Source organism: Lepidothrix coronata, unplaced genomic scaffold (assembly GCF_001604755.1).
Source record: "Lepidothrix coronata isolate B3197 unplaced genomic scaffold, Lepidothrix_coronata-1.0 Scaffold167, whole genome shotgun sequence".
In the NCBI taxonomy this organism is placed as follows: Eukaryota; Metazoa; Chordata; class Aves; order Passeriformes; family Pipridae; genus Lepidothrix; species Lepidothrix coronata.
In genome coordinates, this window is record NW_016690347.1 from 935,571 (window position 1) to 955,879 (window position 20,309).

Here is a 20,309-nt window from a genome sequence, read left to right on the forward strand (position 1 = left end):
GAGATTCTGACAGTAGGCTCATGAGTTTTAATTTTAATGGCCATTTCAATCACAAGTATAACAGAAGGGAGAAGCCTGGTACTTCATGCATTTGTAACTGTCCACTCTGAAGACCAAAATGCTAGCTTTATGAACAAACACAGAAGCTGAGATGATGAAAAATGGGGAATGTTTTGTCACCCAAGAACAAAACAGTTCAGTTGTAACTAGAGTCACACAAGCATTAGGTGGGTGGCATTTCTGTTGATATTTATGTGCCATAATACACTACACTATGCAACTAATATGCTTTATAACAATACTGAATCATACAGAAAATTGCAGAAACACATCCAGAAGACAGTACAAAGTATCTATTGATAACACCAATTTTCTAGGGAAGGAAGTATTTGTAGTGAAAGACACCTAGCATAAGCAGACATTGTGAAGTAATTTTGTATTTTAAGCTTGAATTTTTACACCTTCCTGGCTTTTACTTTTTAATTTAATTTCTGAATTTTCACACATTTCCTGTTAACATTCAAACTCCTTTTCATCAGTAAGTAATGTATTTTAAACTGTTCCTTTTGCTCCCGCTATTTTGGATTTGATATGCCTACGCTTCCAACATTTAGGTGTCTTACCAGTTTCTAGAGCTGAAATGCATTACTTTTCAACTGCAAAATACTCGTGTGTCAGCCTTGTCAACAGCCCTGCTTTGAGTACTCAAGTGCAAACTTCAGGTGGGACTCACAATGTTTTAATTGATATACAATAGTACTACAGCACAAATGACTCATTCATCCTTAAGACTTAACAGGATTTTTAAAAAATGTGACTCCAACCTTCCTGATACTCCAGTAATCCCATCTGAGAACTTAGTAAATTCTTCACTTTACCTTCTAGAGACACTGAGAAAACCAACTGGTAGTTGATTTTAACCATGACCTAAAGGGACTGACATAGAAGGCCACTGTAGGAACTAGCAGAGCTACAGTTTCCCCAGGATCTCTGATTCTTCTGGAATGCCAAAGCTCTAAAAAGGACACAATCATTTTTAGTTTTATCCAAGCTCTCTTAGTTTCCAAGCAAAACACCTGATTTTCATACAGGATACAGTCAACTACAAAAAATGATTGACTTTGTATTGGTTTACACTTCATCCTAACAAAAGTAAACCAAACTAGTGTTAGGAACATAAAGGATAACGCAGAAAAAGCCTGGAGTGTCACTTTTTCCAGTGTAGGTGTATAGTATGTATGAGGAGAATCTCAAAAAGATATCTCAAAGGATTTTGAAAAGCTTTTCATTGCTGGTGACACATTTTTCCCTGAAATAAGCCACTTCCTGTCTAAAACCCACACCGTACCTCAGTGTCAAGATTCAGTAACTTCTCAAAGCCTGTGTATATATTTTTCTTACCCAAAACACGGAAGTCTTACATTCTCATTTACTTTCCATGATTTAAGATATATCATGTCAGATTCAAACATTTCCATTGAGAAAAGAACATATCTTCTTTATCACAGACTGAATGTATGCCATATCTGAGTACAATTAAGTACAATGGGTCCTCATCACTGTGGCAGGCATCTGAGAACTGTCAAGTTACAGGAAAGTTAGCACAGCTAAGTGAAGTTGGGTACAAAAATTTCCTTTTGAGCTACCTGTTTATAAATAATGTATTTTCAAATGAGCAAAAATCAAAGCATCAGAGCCTAGTATGATAATTGGAAGTAAAACCTGAGGGACTCTAAAGCTAATGAAAATATATTGTATGTTGCCATTAAACTTCAGAATGTTTGCTCCTCCAGGATTTCTTTGGAATCCTACAAATAAAACCCATAAGTATCAGTTTGTTTGGTTTTGTTTTTTCATTTAAGACTCCCAACTTCACTTGTCCATAAACTGTAAAGCTGAAGTGATAGAAGTTATCTGTTAAAGTACAATAATCTGCATTCTGACACTTTGCACTAGGAAGCAACCACTATCAGTGTCCATCTGCAGCATAAATAGACAGAAGACAAATAAGTATTTCTCCATGGAAAGAGAAACACCCGCCATTCTGAAGCAAAACCTAACCCTGCTGCATTCAACTGAGTTAAAAGTAAAAGCTAATTCCATCGCCACATTGTGGTGATGTTTGCATGATTTTTTCTTTTTTATTTGCTACTGGTGTAAAACAAAAATGAAAGAAGATACTTGTACAAGAGAAGCAAGAAAAAGAATTTCACAAAATGAAAAGAAATATTAACAAAATGCAAGCTAAGCACCTCTCAATTTTATTTGTGCCTTTTCTTCTAGAAACTGCCCACACTGTATTAATAGTTACATCAAAAACCTGAATACATGCAGTATTAATAAAAATATAAATCAAAAATACATGCTGGTGAAAAAATACCTGCTTCTCTATTAACATCTATTAACTGCTTCTCTATTAACAAAGTAGTAAAGCCCAATATTTAGAAAACTAGACTCAGGTGTGAGACTTGTGCTCTATTCCTAGATTATCTGGCATATCATGAGTAAGGCTTTTCAGCTTCCTGTGCCTTACTTTCAATTCTGACTCTTTAGTATGAAGTTTGTTTCTTATTAAATATTTATAAAAACAGCCTTCTAAAAGCCGTTTGCAGTGCTATTCCTGAGAAATTACCATAAAAAAAAATAGCCAGTGCCACCACAAAGACAGCTCAACTCTAGATTCCTTGCTACCCCAACAACAATAAAACTAAACATGCTCAGTTCACAGTAGTTTTTATTTCCTGCAAGAACTGCACATTTACAGACATCTGACCTCCTTCTTGCTCAAGCATCACTAAAATCAAAAATCTTAGTGTCATAAAGTGGTTAACAATTCCGTTAATGGTGCCTGAAATGGAATAGAACCTTGCTCAGTCACCAGTATCTGTTTGTTCTGCAACACTAACACAGGCAAAAAGAAATTAAATTGTAGTTTAGCCAGAAAAAAAACAAGCAGAAATGAAACGAAAATGCAGAGAATGCAGATCTTTTTGACTAAGAGGGTACCATTTTTACATAAATATTTTTTAGAAATGTGAATTTTAAGAAAGGTTTTTCAGAGAACCCATAAATATCAGCTACATATCATGAAACAAAAATCTTTGCTTATCTTGACCATAGTGAGAGCAAACTTACTACAACCGTGTGTTTCAAATTACAATCTCTGAATATCACTAATCATACCAAAGTAAAGGACAGTTGAGAAATGCTACATATGTCAAGAACATATGCCACCAGATAAATAAGAGAAGTCTATATTAAGACTTCATTCTTTCATGTTATGGACAAAAATATTCAAAATAGCCAATCAAAATATTAAAATAATGTCCATCTTCATCTAGCTATTGCCTCCAAACATTGACAAGATCACAGAATCACAGAATATGCTGAGTTGGAAGGAAGCCACAAGGTTCATCAAGTCCAACCCTTCGCCCCGAACAGGACCATCTCCAAGAGTCACATCACGCACCCAAAAGCATTGTCCAAATGCTTCTTGAACTCTGTCAGGCTTGGAGCTGTGACCACTTCCCTGGGGAGACTGTTCCAGTACCCAACCACCCTCTGGGTGAAGAACATTTTTCTAGCATCCAACCTAAACCTCCCCTGACATAACTTCAGGCCATTCCCTCGGCTCACCACAGAGAAGAGATCAGCACCTGCCCCTCCTCTTCCCCTCACAAGGAAGTTGTAGACTGCAATGAGGTCCCCCCTCAGTCTCCTCCAGGCTGAACAGACCAAGTGACCTCAGTCACTCCTCACATGGCTTCCCCTCAAGGCCCTTCACCATCTTCGTTGCCCTCCTTTGGATGCTCTCTAAGAGCTGAATATCTTTCTTATATTGTGGTGCCCAAAACTGCACACAATATTCAAGGTGAGGCCGCACCAGTGCAGAGCAGAGCGGGACAATCCCCTCCCTCGACTGCTTGGTGATGCTTTGCCTGATGCCCCCCAGGACATGGTTGGCCCTCCTGGCTGCCAGGGCACTGCTGACTCATATTCAACCTGACACAGACCAGGACCCCCAGGTCTCTTTTTGTGGCACTGCTTTCCAGCATCTCATTCCACAGTCTGTACGTACACCCAGGGTTACCCCATCCCAGGGACAGAATATGTCACTTCCCCTTCCTGAACTTCATATGGTTGGTGATTGTCCAGTCTTCTAATTTGTCGAGGTCTCTGCAAAGCCTCCCTGCCTTCCAGGGAGTCAACAGCTCCTCCCAGTTTTGCATCATCTTCAAATTTGCTTAGTATTCCTTTCAGTCCTGTGTCCAATTCATTTATGAAGATATCAAAGAGCACAGGATCCAAGATGGAACCCCACTAGTGACAGGTTGCCAGTCTGATGTCACCTCATTCTCTATTACCTTCTGTGCTCGACCTACAAGCCAATTGCTCACCCACCACACGATGTGTTTATCCAGCCATGTGCTGGACATTTTGTCCAGAGGGATCCTGTGAGAGACAGTTTCAAAAGCTTTACTGACTGCCTTGTCTTTCAGGTATTTATCAATACCTCTGAAAGTAACCTTCTCCATAATTTTACCAGGCACTGAAGTGAGACTGACAGGCCTGTAGTTCCCAGCACTTCTTGAAAATCCAGACAAACTGATGATGAGTAAATACTTCACAAGCAACTCTTCTCTAAAATCTCCATATTCTCATTATAAAAAGAGTAAAATAATTTTCACTACATTTTCACAAGTCTAATTCTTAAGAGATTGTTCAAGGATTCTCTTATCTCTGCAGACTACAACCATTTTACAGGTTCTAGTCATCTTCTGGTCATATTATTACCAGAAACTTGTAGGGCAATGGGTTATTTTCTAAAGGAATCCTACCAACAATAAGCATCCAAATCAATTATTTGACCAACAAACTACTGACACACCTCAGAAGTCACTGACAATTGTTTCTAATGGACCATTTTTAAGCATGCAACATAACGAATCCACAAACCAGATAAAGAACCCTTCCATGATGACACTGACACTAGAAACCCATGAACCATTTCATACAGATTGTTCATCTCAACTATCACCTAAAATCACAAAGAGCAATTAGCTTTTACTTTTTGGTAAAATTATGTACTTTAACAATCTACATAAAGGAGCAACTGGCTGTATAATACAGCAATAATAGAACAGACCCATTCCCAATGAACTGCATTGAGATACCAATTTGAGAAGAAAAGAGACTGCCTCAATAAATAAATAAATAAAACACCATTGGCTTTGATTTCTGTTTCACCACATTGTTTTCTAGTACAAAATAAACATACCAGTTTCACAAAAAAAAAAAGCTTCTCTTACTTCATCAGAGAAAATCCACAGTCAAAATGGATTAAAACCACACACAGAAGTATAGATAATGACATTTCCTTATCATCTAATTAGTAGTCTGGACACAGTGAATTGAACATCAAATCTACTTAAGAGTTTATCAGCTGTCTACACTTCACAGAAACAAAAAAACACATGTAAGTTATCCATAAAAATTCAACTCAATTTCCAAAACCCCTTCCCCCTCCAAAAAACAGAGAAGCATCCCCTGTCAGCACTTTAGGAAGTTTGCTTTTACTGCATGAATTACAATGTGATGAAATGTTTGCTTGAAATATTGATTCATAATCAATATTTGATACAAAAACATTTTAAACATTAGAGAAGTTGAGTACTTTAGATTTGAAAAAGACGTAAATAATTATGCATATAACCCTAAACTACTAGTACTACTACTTGTATAATGGAATTGTATAAATTATATACCCTTCACAACGACAATCTGTATCTTCATACAAATCTTTTGTACAGCTATTCATTCTTGCAGTAGTAGTAGTTGCTGTTTAACTTTTTGCATAAGTGCAGATCTTCAGAAATTGCTGACTACTGAAAAATGTTATTTGAATGACATGACAAGATGAAATAGGGCAAAACACAAGACTGCAAAGACTACCTCACTGCACCAACTAGTCTCTAAGAAATAAGATTTTGAAATATAATTGTGCAATAGTTCCAGAAGCTTAAGGAGCTTGCTGCATCTGAAACTTAAGATCTTGAAAACTGACCAAACAGATTTTGCCTTACTTTCCCCACAGGAATCTTCCATGCATCTTCCATGCCCATTCAGTCACAACTCTATTTCTATCAGGTAAGTTAATAAGAAATTGTAATTAAATCAGTGCTTTAGGAATATGCATTTTATTTACATACATAAAGCTACATCAGTTTTGTATTAAAAATATTTAGCAACCACTCAAAAATTATGCACAAAATAAATTTAATGTACAAAACGCCTTAGGAGTATTCAGTTTGAATACCAGAAGTAGTATGTCTATGTAGTTTAGTATTGTCTTTTTCTCTTCATGTGCAAACACAGACAGGTATCTTGCAATGTTAATATGTGAATTCCAAAACAATTAACACAATCAACTCATATTAAGCAAAGATACACAGTAGCTACAAAACAAGGAGGGAAAAATTATATATATATATATATATATCAAGAAAATAAGCTCACTGTGTCAGGCATTAAACAGGCAGATTTAGTTAACAAGAATTCTAATATTCATCAGGCACAAATCCTTCAGTGCAAAGGCCAAACACAGCCTTGTTATACAAAATGCCACATACTATAATATCATGCAGTATTCTAAGAAAATTAAACCTGTCCTTGATAGCATAAACGTGGTTCTCAGTAAAGAAATTAAGGAATAATTAGAGAAATTAATAAAATACCGGTTTCATTTAAAAAGCAAATACAGTGACATAATACCTTTTGTTTAGAAAAACAAAACGATAAAACTGTCCAAGAATGAAAATAAATAATTTCTGCTACAAATTATTTGGAATTCAGGTTTATCCACCACTTAGGCACCTTCTGCAGTGTTCAGCCTGTAAGTTTGTACTAATTCAAGGCTCACTTCGGGATTCAGGATTCCAAACTAAAGAAAAATCCCTTCCCTACTGCTTATACACTGAACAGCACGTATGGCTCTTTCATGACCACTAACACTACAGTCAAATGCAAATGAAAAAGTAATTATATATGAAAATCTAGGTACCTAACAAGATCCAAAGTTGTTTACTAAGGTAGCAAACCCACAGTAAGATCTGTGATAAACATATAATGTTTTAGCCACCTGTTGAAACTTTAATCTGCATGAAAACTATGGCAAAACCGAGCTCCAAGTACTACACGCTGCCCCCGCTACTTGTACATACTTTCCAATGGGACCCATACAACATACATTTAGTTGTTCAGATCAGGCTACAAAATTACTAAAATGCTAAGAAGTTTTATGCAAATAAGGGCAGCCAGAGGAATGAGAGAACAGATCAAAACCAAAGAGAAGCTAGACAAGAATAAGAAAACGTTTAGATGGAAAAGTGAAGCAATGAAAATTGAAAAAACCCACATGTACTAGAAATCTCTACCAACATTAATTAGTGCCTCAAGAATACTTGGAACACAAGAAAGCAAAACCACCTAAAAACATACCAGGCATGAGAATGCCAAACTTTGCACTAATGTTCTATGTTTAAAAATCAGAATTTCTATTCTAGAAAACACACAATCTTGGAAAGCTGAACTTTATAAATTCTCCAGATAGGACCTTTTGCCTCAGTAGGAGTAAGAGACTTGGATTTTTAAGCAGGGGAAAGTTAACCTTTGGAATAACTACAGAGAAATAGACCACTGAAAAGCATTTCATATTCTTCATACAGAAGTATTTGCTATTATGACTAATTAATAAAACTTCCAGTATTACTATCAACCAGGTTTCTATAGAAAGTCTTCAGAGGAAATCAATTATGCTCCTCCTAATGAATTTATCACTGTACAATGGATTGTATTTTTTAATCCTCTAAGGCACTCAAAATAGGTTAGGATACAGACGGCTAGATTAACACGTCAACTGGAACATAAACACTACAGCACTGTCATTATATAAAACTTTTATTAATAAGGGTAAGAAACATTCATTTCATTCATGAGGTCAAAGGTCACACTGCTCCTAAATGACAATTTCATCAACTAAACAAACAAGCAAAATATACAGATCATTAAATTTGTACCTGAGAGAACTGGAACATGTTTTATTTTTATTTAGAAACAGAACTGTAGTGCAACCTGAAGTCAAGAATAAACCTAAAGTTTTTGTCTTCTTTTTGATGTAATATGATTAACAAAAATTAGATTAAAACTAGATGAAAGTTCTATCTACTGTTTCATACTAGCTGCCAAGTTTAGCATGAATATGTGTATGGCAGTACATGAACAAACATATTTTTGTAGTTGCAGCAGTATCTTTATTGAACTTATTGCTGTTCAGAATTTAAAATAGTGACAATGACATGGGAAATATATTAGAAGTCATAATGTGTACTAAGAAGAAAGTTAAAACATATATACAGTTGCTAATTTGACCAACAGGGCACCAGAAAACGTCCAGAATGTTCTGATTTGGATCTTTCACCTGAAGATTCAAAGCAACAGTAATGGGTGCAAACAGTAGAAGAGAATGTATTTCCATTTCTAAAAGAAGTTTTCTTCAAAACAGACAAGAGGCAGACACAAATAGCACTTATGCTTTGCCTGATTTTTTTTTCCATTGAGCAAAGACTCTCATGCTACAGCTGAAAGAACTGTTACTCCAATACTCCTCTGAAAGACTTGAGAATAAACCATAGAATCCTAGGGAAACTTCTCATGAAATAAATGCAGCATGTATTTATATACCTATAAAATTGCTGTTTTAACATTCTGAATATCATATTTTGACAGCTGATTGGAGGAGGAGCACAACAATTTTCACTGCTTGCTCCCCTACAAATTTGGTCCTATCAAAAACTATACATGTCCTACCACAACCAGAACTGTCAAAACCTGAGGTCATTGAGGCTTTTAAAAACTAAAGGTATTTCTGTTGTAATAGTGTCATCAGTATAAATATAGAAAGAGAATAATGACAGTGACTGGAAACATCAATTACAAGACTGACAGTTTAATAACATACCTTTATCAGAAAATCTAACCTTAAGAACATTTAATAAAACACTTGTAATATAAACTGAGGTTCCTGCTCCCCAAACTATACACCATATAGCAAAAGTAAATTACTTTACAAAATAATAATTCAGTGTTCTTCCCAATGAACTGTATCTTCAACACCTAGAGATATTTCAAGAAGTCTAATGGTGTTCACAGAATTTTGTACATGCAATATCTATATACTAAAGTTCAAGGCTTTGCGAAAGTTAAAAATGTTAAAACTGTCAGTGAAAATTACGCAAAAATTAAGACATTCAGTGCAACAGTTTAAAAGTTCACATACAAATTTGCTACCAATCAGTAAGAACTGTAATATGTCAATTTAAAAAATAAAAAAAAATCAATTCTGCATTATAAATACGTCCTATATGATTTTTTTTTTTAATATAACGCGATATAAACAGTGAGACTTGGGTTTTCCTTATTACTGTCTTGCAAAAGCTTTTTTTTGGTTAGCTTTTACAATATCATCAGGAGATGCTGATTTGAAATCAAATGGTGTTATGGCTACTATGGGACCAGTTTCCTTGGGTTTTACATCTTGTACCTGTCTACTGTATAGGAAAGTTTTATGTACACCAACTGTGTGACGCTTATATCCTTTGGGAGGATAACGGAGGCACAAGGTTAAAGCAAAAGCTGAAGGTCTTGCACACAGCGCCTTCATCCACGAAAGGGACAAATCCTGCCTCTTAAGACCATGCCCTTTTTTGGTTTTTCTGTTTATTTTGGCAAAACCAGAACATCTTCCTTGTTTTTCTTTTACAAGTTTAGTTTCAGGGCTTAAGATACTTGACTGTCCTACCACATTTTGCTCTGTAGATACATCTTCACTTTTTACAAGGACACTCAAATCAATGCTGGTTCCTTGGGAAGGCCTGAATTCCATTACACTGTGCACGGGCAAGTCCATCCTTTGCTGAGTTTTATCTATTTCAATAGTCTCTGCTATTAAATCCGAGAGTGATAAATTCTCAACCTCCTTTTCTGGAGAAACTTTAGAGAGGGCTAGAGAAGACAAAGATCCTGTCAGCTCTGGCATCCCAACTGAAATTTGGGGTTGACTTACTAGTTGTAATAATGATGAGGTTCCCAATTTCCTATCAGTGAGGCTTGCTGTTGACTGGGTGTACAGATCAGCCAAAGAGTAACTGTGGCTAGCACTGCTTTCCTGGTGCTCCTGAAGTAAGTCAGCCAATGAAGTACTTCCAGGTCTTAACACTGGCAAAGCAGCCAGGTCTGAAGAGGGACTTTCTTGTTTTCTACTTTGCACAAGCGAAGAAAAATTTTCAAGAAGTTCATTCTTTTTATTTACAGTATGACTGACTTCATTATCAAGGGCCAATTTTCCTAAAGCACTTGTTAAACATGGAGGACTGTAAAAATTTGCACTACTACTACAATCAGAAGTATTTGGGGAAATGAGAGGAATGTTGTCTTCAGGACTCAGAGAATCACAAACCACATTCTCCATCAGCAAGGATTTCAAGTCCTGTGTTTCCTTGCATTTCGAGGGGTTACTTCCTATGCTAAAGTAAACACTGTCAGGAACCAAACTTACTGCATTAGCACTTTCTGGTAGCTGCTTCTCTGCCTGTTTATTCACAAGTTCACAAAGTGATCCTTTACACAAATCATCACTGAATGAAGATGACTGAACAAGTGAAGAGGATTTCAATCCTTTCCTTTCACATGAAGGTATATCGGATTTTTCAGCGTTAAGGAATACTTTGTCATTTGTAATATTCTTTAAAGAATAAAGAGCTGAGCCACTTTTGGCTGTCAAGTTTCCAAACTCAGGTTTGTTGGTGTTGTCAGCAAAATTTTCTACTGCACAAGAGACACTGTCTGTATCAACACACATTTCTGGACAACAATGTAAGTCTCCTTACCTTACGATAGCCAATAATTTTCAGATGGAAGTGCAATCACAACGAAATATCCAATTTTTTTAAAGTTGACAGCAGCAACAAAAAAAAAAATCAAGAAACATGAAAAGGCATTTAATTACTAAGTGTTATCCAAAAGTAAGGAATGCTCTACAATTAAATTACATGTATCTACTGAAATATCTAAGAAACTTTAAGCAAAGAATGCCAGTAAAGATTGCAAAGATTTAAGCACAAATCAAAATAAGAAAAGTTACTGTATAGACACTACCAAAACAGGGAGGTATTGGGGATGGGAGATGTCAGTTCACCTAACAAATAATGGAAGCACATAAAATTTAAAGATGCTGTCCATCTTAAAGGGATACGCATTAATTCAGTCATCATATATTATAAATCAGAAGTCTATCATGAACTGCAGCTGTTTGCAGTTTGCATTTAAACTGACACTAAGGTGTTATTTTGACTTCCAGCTCAAGAAAAGCTACTGTTTCCTTTCAATGTTTGAGAATGCAGATACAGTAAGTTGATATTCTTTAATTCTCTAAGAAATTAATATTGCAATAATAAGCATCTTCAGTTTGTAAAGCCAAAATTAAACTGTAGATAGAAATTAAATCACCTTGAAGGTAAACAATTAAATATAAATATACCTTTTGTATTCTTTGCTAAATTCACAGCATCCTTATTCTTGGTCTTCACATTTTGCTTACTGCCTTGTGAAAGCACAAGATCCAAAGCCTTCTGTACATCAAATTTACTATCCAGTAGTGCTTGCACCATTGCTTGTTCTGGTATGGACTCTGCCAAAATTTCTCTCATTTGATCAAGGCATGAATTAAGACGGGCTGAAAGAAACATAATACTGTTATAAGCTGCACAAAAATGTGTCTTAGATGGCCTAACCACTAGCACCACACTTCTAATAAGAAAACAGAAGAGAAAAATATTACAATAAGTTAAAACCTTTAGAAATTAATTTCAATCTCACTTACTGCCCTGATAAACTTTGTTTCCACACCCTGCAGAATATTTGACCTATTTCAGACATTGCTATAAGGAACATATCACTGACTACTACTTAATAATTTAGAAAGTCTCAATATTGAAATATTTTGATGTTGTAAAATAACTACCTTAACTGCAGAGAAGAAATACAAATAATCACCTTAAAATTATCCAAATTAATTTAGTAAGTCAACGTGGAACCCCACTGAACAGTGTATTTTAAGCATTTACAGATGCTACAATTAACACCTGAAGTAAAACAGCATTTTTGAGGTCCTCAGGCCTTAACAACTGAAAACTCTGGATCAACATGCCAGGTTTCAAACTACCTGCAATCTTTGCTTTTTCTAAAAGGCAAAGTAATATATTTTTTGGCTGATAAAAATCAATTTCCTTTGGAGCGTATTTTTGCAACTAGCCTTGACTAAGATACTTGCTGCACAACAAAAGACTGAAAATTCACCAGTCTGCCATTCACTGGAAGTAGGGTGCTGATCAGCCACACAAACATAAAAGAAGACAATCTTCCTGAATATCCCAGTTTCTGCCAGTTCAGGTTTTAGAAAACAGAAACTGAAGAACAGGAAGACAACTACATATTTTTTATTTCAACACCTCCTGAAAGATTTTTAAAAAACTGCTACAGGAATTCAACACCACAGAATTCCTGTGGTGTGGTTACTTAAATTAGCACCTTCTACCTGTAATTCAAATAGCAAGTCAATGTTGCCCACACATTTGCCATGCCAAACAAGTATGGGCAGAGCCCTACACAATGGCTGGTTGCCATTTTACTATCTAACATTCAACAAGGACAATCTTTGCAGCCACATTGACTGCATCAATAACTTTGTATTAATGGCCAGCACTGCACATTGTCTCAAACATAACAAGTCTTCTGAAACCGCTGCTGTTTTCACAGTAGAAATGGTTATTTTGAGGTTTCTTTTCCTCCTTTTTTTAGTCTGGAATGTTAGTTTCCTTCTTGTTCCAGTACCAGTTCTTGACCGATTAAGTCTGTCAAAAGCATCATGAAAAGCTAGAGGACCATATGGTCTAGATCACCTGTACCATTGCACTGGCTCGTTCTTTCAAATTGCCCTCTACAGCATTATTTCCTGCTATAAAAACAGGATAGTCCCTAATGTACCATATTTAACCATATCCAAGCATTAGCATAACTTCTACCAGTGTAACTGACATGGAATCAAAACTGTTTCTGTTCTATCTATTGCTCTGAATTTTCTGCAACTTCTTTTAAGTACCAAATTTCAACGCACTTTACCTGAGCTTATCAACATTTTAAAAATAACCCTGATTATTTCAAAAACATTAAAAACTATATTATCTATTAATACTTACAAAGAGACTTGTCAATCTTTTTCACAAAGCAAGTAATTAAGCAATCAGGCAGCAAGTTTAAAAAACGAAAGCAAGTATTTTTTCCCTCACCACTTAGCTCAGAAGTTAGCTTGTAATGTGGAATTCATGGCTGCAAGACTGAATGGAAACAAAAGTCTTATGAATTCAAAACAAAGTAAAAAAGATTGTAGAGAATATTGGCTACTGTTTCAAGGAAATGAGATACTTTGAAAACCCCTCTAATGCTGCTAATTGCTATACTTCAGAATGCAAAACAAGCAAAAAATCATGCTACAAATACTCAGTATTCAAGAGTCAAGACTTGAGCAATCAGTACAGCTGTTCTTATGTCTGAATTTCACATGAAATCTCATTATTTCTAGTAAAAAAGTAGGAACGCGTTTCAGTGTATGAAACCAAGTTACAAGTAATTCACAAAAGGTAGTTAAAAATTTGAAGTCACCACTGAGGCTACGTTCATGGAAGGTCTTGTTCTACCACAAGGTTACAAAACTGTGAGCAGTGTTGATCAAGAAACATTAATTTAAGACTATACTAGTAAATCCTTAATTAATATATGAGATTATTCTGATAGTTATTTATTTTCTATAATTACCTCTATCAACTTCAGTCAACTGATGACCGGATGTAAAATAATCAGCAGTATCATCGGTACCTTCATAGCCATATTCTTCTTCTAAAGGCTCAGCAAATGTGGCTGGTTTGTCTCGTCTGGAGTAGATAAATTGAGCTGCTGCATTAGATAAAAAATGAAGTATGTAAAAAAAAAAGTCAAATTTTTTTTCCTTTAAAAACAAAACATATGTAAACGGAAAATAAGTTAGGAGACTGAATTGTTGCAGTGGTTTCAAGGGGGTGGGGGGACACTGCTGTATAATCACTACTACCTGAGAACTACACGGAGCATACAACAGCTCATACTAGAATATAAATAAGTCATCATCACAGTGAAACTACAAACTGGCCAATATCCTTGTATCCATGTAATCCAACAATTCTGCAAAGTTCAGTATTGGAACAAAAGAATATACTAATGGTTTGAAAAACAGTATTTTTTTATACAAATTACCATCTGTGGCCTAATGTCTTCAGAGCCTTACTCCAGATTTTTTTTTACTTTAGTTTCAAGTAAAAAAAAAGGCATCATGAAATTCACGTTGCTTTTACAGTATGTCACTGTCAAACTACTAAGAGGACTTTCATAGAGTTGAACATATTCTTCCCTTCTTGGAATTTCATTGGAAACACAGCCCATGAGTTAAAATGTATAATCACACAAAACTTTAAACAAGTGTACAGTTTCACTCTGATTTAGCAACACATTAAGGCATATATAGATAAAACTACTTGCTGAATAAGAGCCCCAGTCATTATACACTCTCAGAAATGTGCAAGGTATAATGTAAACAAATTGCCCTATGTTACGTAATATGCCCCCCAGCTCTGACATACATACTGAAAGCATACATATATCCTGAAGTGAAGTAGTATAGCCTTAGAAACTGTTTCCCAAATGCACACATACTGTTTCATATTCAGTCACCAAAACTGAAGCAACTATTAAAAGATCATTAGACGATCTAGATCAGATTATTTTATAAATGAAGCTTACACACAAAGAGTTCTTAGGAAAATTACTGTGCACAGGCAGGAATTATTTTTGCAATTTATCAGTCTATACTTGAGCAAAAAGTATAAGTTACACATTTTCACCACAAAATAAACAAGGCTATTACTAATTCTTAGAGAATGACTGAAAAAATCTAGCAATTAAACTCAGAAATTGAATGCAAGACAATCTGTTGGGGAATGTGACTACAAATACAAAAATTACACACCTAGATTCCCACACACCTAGATTCCCTCATCTAAAATCCACAGCATGAAAGAGGAACAGACTTTTAAAGACTTAATTATTTCAAGTTCCTGTGACCAGAGGTCACACACTACATCACAGTCACAGTGGATTTAGATCCAGACCAGTTACCAGCAGTAGCACAGCTTCATATCAACACTAGCTGTACTATTTCCAGGGCCTACTCAGCACTAGAAACACTGCCACCCAATCTGGGGAAACCCTGAACTGATAACTTGCCAGAGACTTGACTGGAGAACACAACCTAATGGTTCTACAGTGGGGTTAAATTCCTCTTGGCTGAGCTGCTTCAATTACATCTTACCTGAGCACACAGCATCACTATTTTTAAACCTACTTTGCAACATTACAAATACTGGGAGGCTGGTTACCTCCACGTGACCTTGCATGAGAGGAGAAGCCACTGAGGATCAGCATTACATCCCACAATAAGACTCCTTGCCCCACATTTGCTTAAAGTTGTGTAAAAGACATCAACTACCAGGTGCAGAATCACAACTGTTAAGCCCACATAGATTGTACTAACAATTTGAACAGATAGTACATGTTTCATGATTATCAACACATTCCCACAGACCAGATTTCTCCATTACCAGGTATATTCTGACCATCTAAGATAATATAATATGCTTGTAAGAGTCAAGATGTAGCCAGTTGTCTAATGTGACTTCCAAAAATACAATACTAACATTACATAACTGACTTTAACAGGATTGTGGCTATTACGCACTTTTCAAAAGCATCACTAGCTTTTAAATATTGTTTTAATTTATTGAGCAGGGATCAATGGACAATACTTAAATGTAATTATATGAACTAACCTGTTGAAGGAGAAATGCAATAATCATCTTCTACAGATTGGCCATACACATCATCATCTTCAAAATCTATAAGGCAAAACCAGCAAGATTCATGTGCACAACTTCTAAATAATATTACAACTCAAAGTGTAGCTTTTGCACAAGGTTTTATGAAATTATGCATCTCCAGTATTTCAGAAGCGCAGTTAAGTTCTTCTTATTCTCCTAGGTAAGAATTTCTAAGTTACAGTAATAGAATTTTGTTAGAATAATAGAATTTAACATTTAATACTCTATTCATTAGAAAAGCTGAAAATTTTCAAGAGCTAGAATGCTTCACACCTCCTCCTTCAGCATCCCCTTTGGAAGGCTGCCCTCTCAGACCAAATCCAACTTTCTACAGCTACACAAATCTTTACCCACAGCACTTCTCTTGATAATTCTGCTTCACCTCTCAGTCTGAACCACAGACAGTTCAATTACAATCTCTACTCCAAAAACTCAGGATCAGCATTTCTACTCACTTCCTATGTATTTCTCACCTTTCTTCTCATTTTATCCTCATGCCCATCCACCTTTCAAATGAGGTTCAGCAAGGGAAAAAACCCAATTCACAATTCCCTTTGAATATGCAAAATTTTTTCAAGCAAAAAGTAAGAATCTTACAGTTACTTAAACATAACCATATACTTTCCTCATTAAAAAAAGGCATCAAGAAGCACAAAGAAAAAGTAAGTTATGCCCTGTACCCCCAAAAAGTAATCCTAGTATTATGTAAATCTTGAAAATAAATTTGTAATTTTCTCCAAGTAATAATGAAATACACAAAAAAAGTAATAAACTATTGTTAAAGATCCTATTGCACACATTTGGCAGTTTCACAAGTAATACATATTGTTTATTGTTTTAAAAGACTTACAGACCACAGCATGCACTGACCATAAAAATAATTATTTAAAAATGACAGAAATTAGAAAGAACAGAGTAGAAGCCACTCAAGCATTCCAGCTGTATCACCAACATACTCACAGATATCACATTCAGTTATGATCACAATAACTCAAAAACGAGGAAAAAAATGGAACATGGTCATATAAAGGCCACAAAATCTAAGGCCTCAGAAGTCTTCCTATGAAAGGAAACCAAAAAATACTGTAAATATTTACTTTAGAAATGAGATACTTAATTGGGCCAGATAAAGCATTACAGAATCATAAGTGGCACAAAAAGAACATATGGCATTAAATAAAGCAACAAAGAAGATACGAAATCTACTTCATTCAGGCCTTAAATGATTGTATGTGACTATAGAAGCAGTACATTGTGCAAGAATAAGACCGGACACGTAACCCAACAGTAATGTTTCCAACAGCAGTTGCAACTTAATGGCTACAGCAAATTACTGTCCATCTCAACAACCTCATTAAAAGATTCTAATAAGTGCGTGAACAATGAAATGAATTCTATGAATTGGGCACTCAACTTCACAGATGCCACAGTCTGAGCTGAAATCAACATTTCAACCAATCTGTGTTGAAAAAAAAACTCTAAAGGATGAAAAATCAAGCAGTAAAATTCCCAATGCAGCCCAAGAGTTTCCCTATATTAGCTAAATTTACATATACAAAACCTGCAAGGTGGGACATACAGATGCCACAGCTCATATGAATTTACATGACTTGCACAAATATTCCAAGATCACAGTGCAAAACAGAATTTGTGCACCTCTAATACATACACAGTGTGTCTGTTCACTCAACAGCAAGACTAGGAGCAGGCAAAAGCATTTCTAGTAATTTTTAAATAATCTGACAAAGTGAGGCAACAAAATTGCTGCTCTCTTAACTAAGGATTCTGTAAAATACCAGTATCAACTGGAAACGTGTCCATTTTTCCACAGCCCAAGTCAACAGCAAAAAAAACTTTGAGAAAAAAAGAAGCGTGACTAACAGTTTGCCTAAGTTAATGGGCAAGGGCACAAAGAAAGCTACAGTAGTGCAAGTAAGAGCCCAGTTCTTACAGAACTCGTTCATTCCATGCAAGCTTAAGTATAGCAGGACAGGTGTCTGAAAAAGAAGTCGATCCCTAAATGCGCAATTTCATCTTTAAGAATTATATTTCTTCCGCAGGTAACAGCTGTTGCCTCTTATTTCTTGTTATGGCTGAACATCAGCAACAATTTGCTTGCATTAGGCCGTGAACACAACTTTTAAGTTTTACAAGACTAAAGGTGGGTGGGTTAAAATTGTATTGAGGCTTATTTTCAAGTCACTGCCGCTCCTGAAAAACAGAGTCAACTTGGGCATCTCAAGGCAGCGCAGGGGGGACCCAGCTGTGGCTTGGCCGCGCTTTGCCCGTTTGGAAGCTCCCGGCAGGCCCGGGCACCGGGAGGAGGTCCTGAATGCCAGTGGCAGCGCGGCCACGTGTGCCCGACCCTCCGCTCAGGCGGGAAGCGGGCCGGGAACGGGGCGGAGAGACGCCTCGCACGGAGCCCCGTCCAACCCCCGCCGAGGGGAGGTGAGGGGGCGGCTTTTCCCCTCCCACCGCCCCTGACAGCCCCCCGGGCCCTCCCCTACCCCCGTGCCGGCCCTGCCACACCCTCCTGCCCGCGGCCACCGGGACGGGCGGCCTGGCCGGGAGTAGGGGCTTGGGCCGGGGGAAGGGAGCAAGGACGGACCGGCAGCTGGGGCGGCCCCGCAGCTCTGCCGCCAGCCTGCTCGCTATAACCGCTACCTTCGTCGTAGTTGTAGCCGCGGACGTTCCTGTGCCGCGACATAATGGTGGCAGCAGCGGCCTCGCTGTCCCGCCCGCGGTGGCGCTGGTGCTGCGGGCCTACGGCGCCATGTTGGTGTCCTGCGAGGCCCGGCGGAATCCCCCCTGCGCAGGCGCGCCGTGCACCTTTCCGCCAGCGTTCGCCACCGCGCATGCGTCGCTCGCGTGGTTCGGGACCTTCCTCGGGCCGGCGGGGCGGGAGTGGGGAGCGGCTCGCGCTCCGCCCTCGCGCCGGGCGGGTGCGCGCGGGTGGTGTGAGGTAGGGACAGCCCGCTCCCTGGCAAGGGGTGGATTATTGTTCCTGGAGGAGTTCAAGTCACGGCTGGATGTGGCATTTAGTGCTGTGGTCTACTTTTCAAGGTGGAGAGCAGACAAAGTTTGGGCTCGATGAGCTCGGAGATCTTTTCCAACCTAAATGATGCAGTGATTCTGCTAGAGTGTTTCCTAAGGCTGCGTCGGGATACACGTTAGGTTTATGGGCTAAAGACAAATGCTCTCTAATGGCAAAGCACAGTGGAATAGAAAGACACTAGCCCTGAGCTCAGTAAGAGATTGCCAAGCTAGTCTGTCATTCTGCTTGTGTTACTTTCCCTCTGACTGGTATAGCTCCGCAAAGCTAGCCAGGATGTTTGGCTTCGGAAAGATGTGTTGTACACAAAAACCCACTTGTTGGTCAGCACTGTGCTAAATTCTTTATCTCATCTGCACTTTCTGAAAGCTTGTCTTGAGTACTTCACTGTGACCTTTCTCTAGCGAGTCCCCTTATTCCCATCTCTCTTCAGCCATGTTTTTCCCCAGACTGTTCTGCTTTCCAGTGCATGCTTCCAGTCACCATCGTCTCAGATTTACCAGCCCTGATCTCTGCTCATAGCCAGCCCACCCACTTACACATGAAGCTGCCTTGCCAAAGGTCTCTGCAGCAGCCTCTGGCACTGCTGTGCTCAGCCCATCGCAGGGCAGGCTCAGCCTGGGGTAGCCACCAGCGCTCCTCACCTGCCCGCAGCAGGGAAGCACCCTGGCCCTCACGGTGCCGCAGCCGACATGGAATGCTGGCATCCAACCTCCCACCCACTACCAGCAGCATGAGGCTGCCTGCAGTTGGGTGCACCTCACCCCCACATTGTTGTTCACACCTCTAACTCAAGATAAATGGCCTTGCCAAAACTGATCTCTTTCTGACAAGCATAGAATCATCAGGGCTGGAAGGGACCTTCAAAATCATCCAGTCCAACTGTCAGCCCAGCACTACACTGTAACCACTAAACCATATCACCCAAATGCAGATGCCTCTTAAACACCTCCAGGGATGGTGACTCCACCACCTCCCTGGGCAACCTATTCCAATGCCTGACCACCCTAACTGTGAAAAAGTTTTTTCTAGTATCTAATCTGAATCTCCCATGTCTCAGCTTAAGGCCATTTCCTCTTGTTCGCTCACTGCAGGCACAGTAGAAGAGACCAGCCCTTAGATCACTACAAGCTCCTTTCAGGTAGTTGTGGAGAGTGATGAGGTCCCCCCTGAACCTTCAC

General features: G+C 38.0%; 1 protein-coding gene across 2 annotated transcripts in view; it reads right to left on the reverse strand.

Annotated features, from left to right (window-relative positions):
• Nucleotides 1–18,900, reverse strand: part of HBS1L (HBS1 like translational GTPase) — a 60,463-nt gene extending 41,563 nt beyond the window's left edge. The window contains exons 1-5 of one of the 2 annotated variants that reach the window (XM_017829701.1): nt 18,741–18,900; nt 16,029–16,094; nt 13,927–14,064; nt 11,594–11,788; nt 8,287–10,938 (exon numbers count right to left, since the gene is read on the reverse strand). In XM_017829701.1, coding sequence (XP_017685190.1) covers nt 9,476–10,938; nt 11,594–11,788; nt 13,927–14,064; nt 16,029–16,094; nt 18,741–18,783 — 1,905 coding nt within the window. In that variant the 5' untranslated portion in view covers nt 18,784–18,900 and the 3' untranslated portion in view covers nt 8,287–9,475. Of the gene's footprint in view, nt 1–8,286; nt 10,939–11,593; nt 11,789–13,926; nt 14,065–16,028; nt 16,095–18,740 lie in introns of those variants that run through there. The other variant, XM_017829700.1, reaches the window with a different exon arrangement.
• Nucleotides 18,901–20,309: the final 1,409 nt, after the last annotated feature.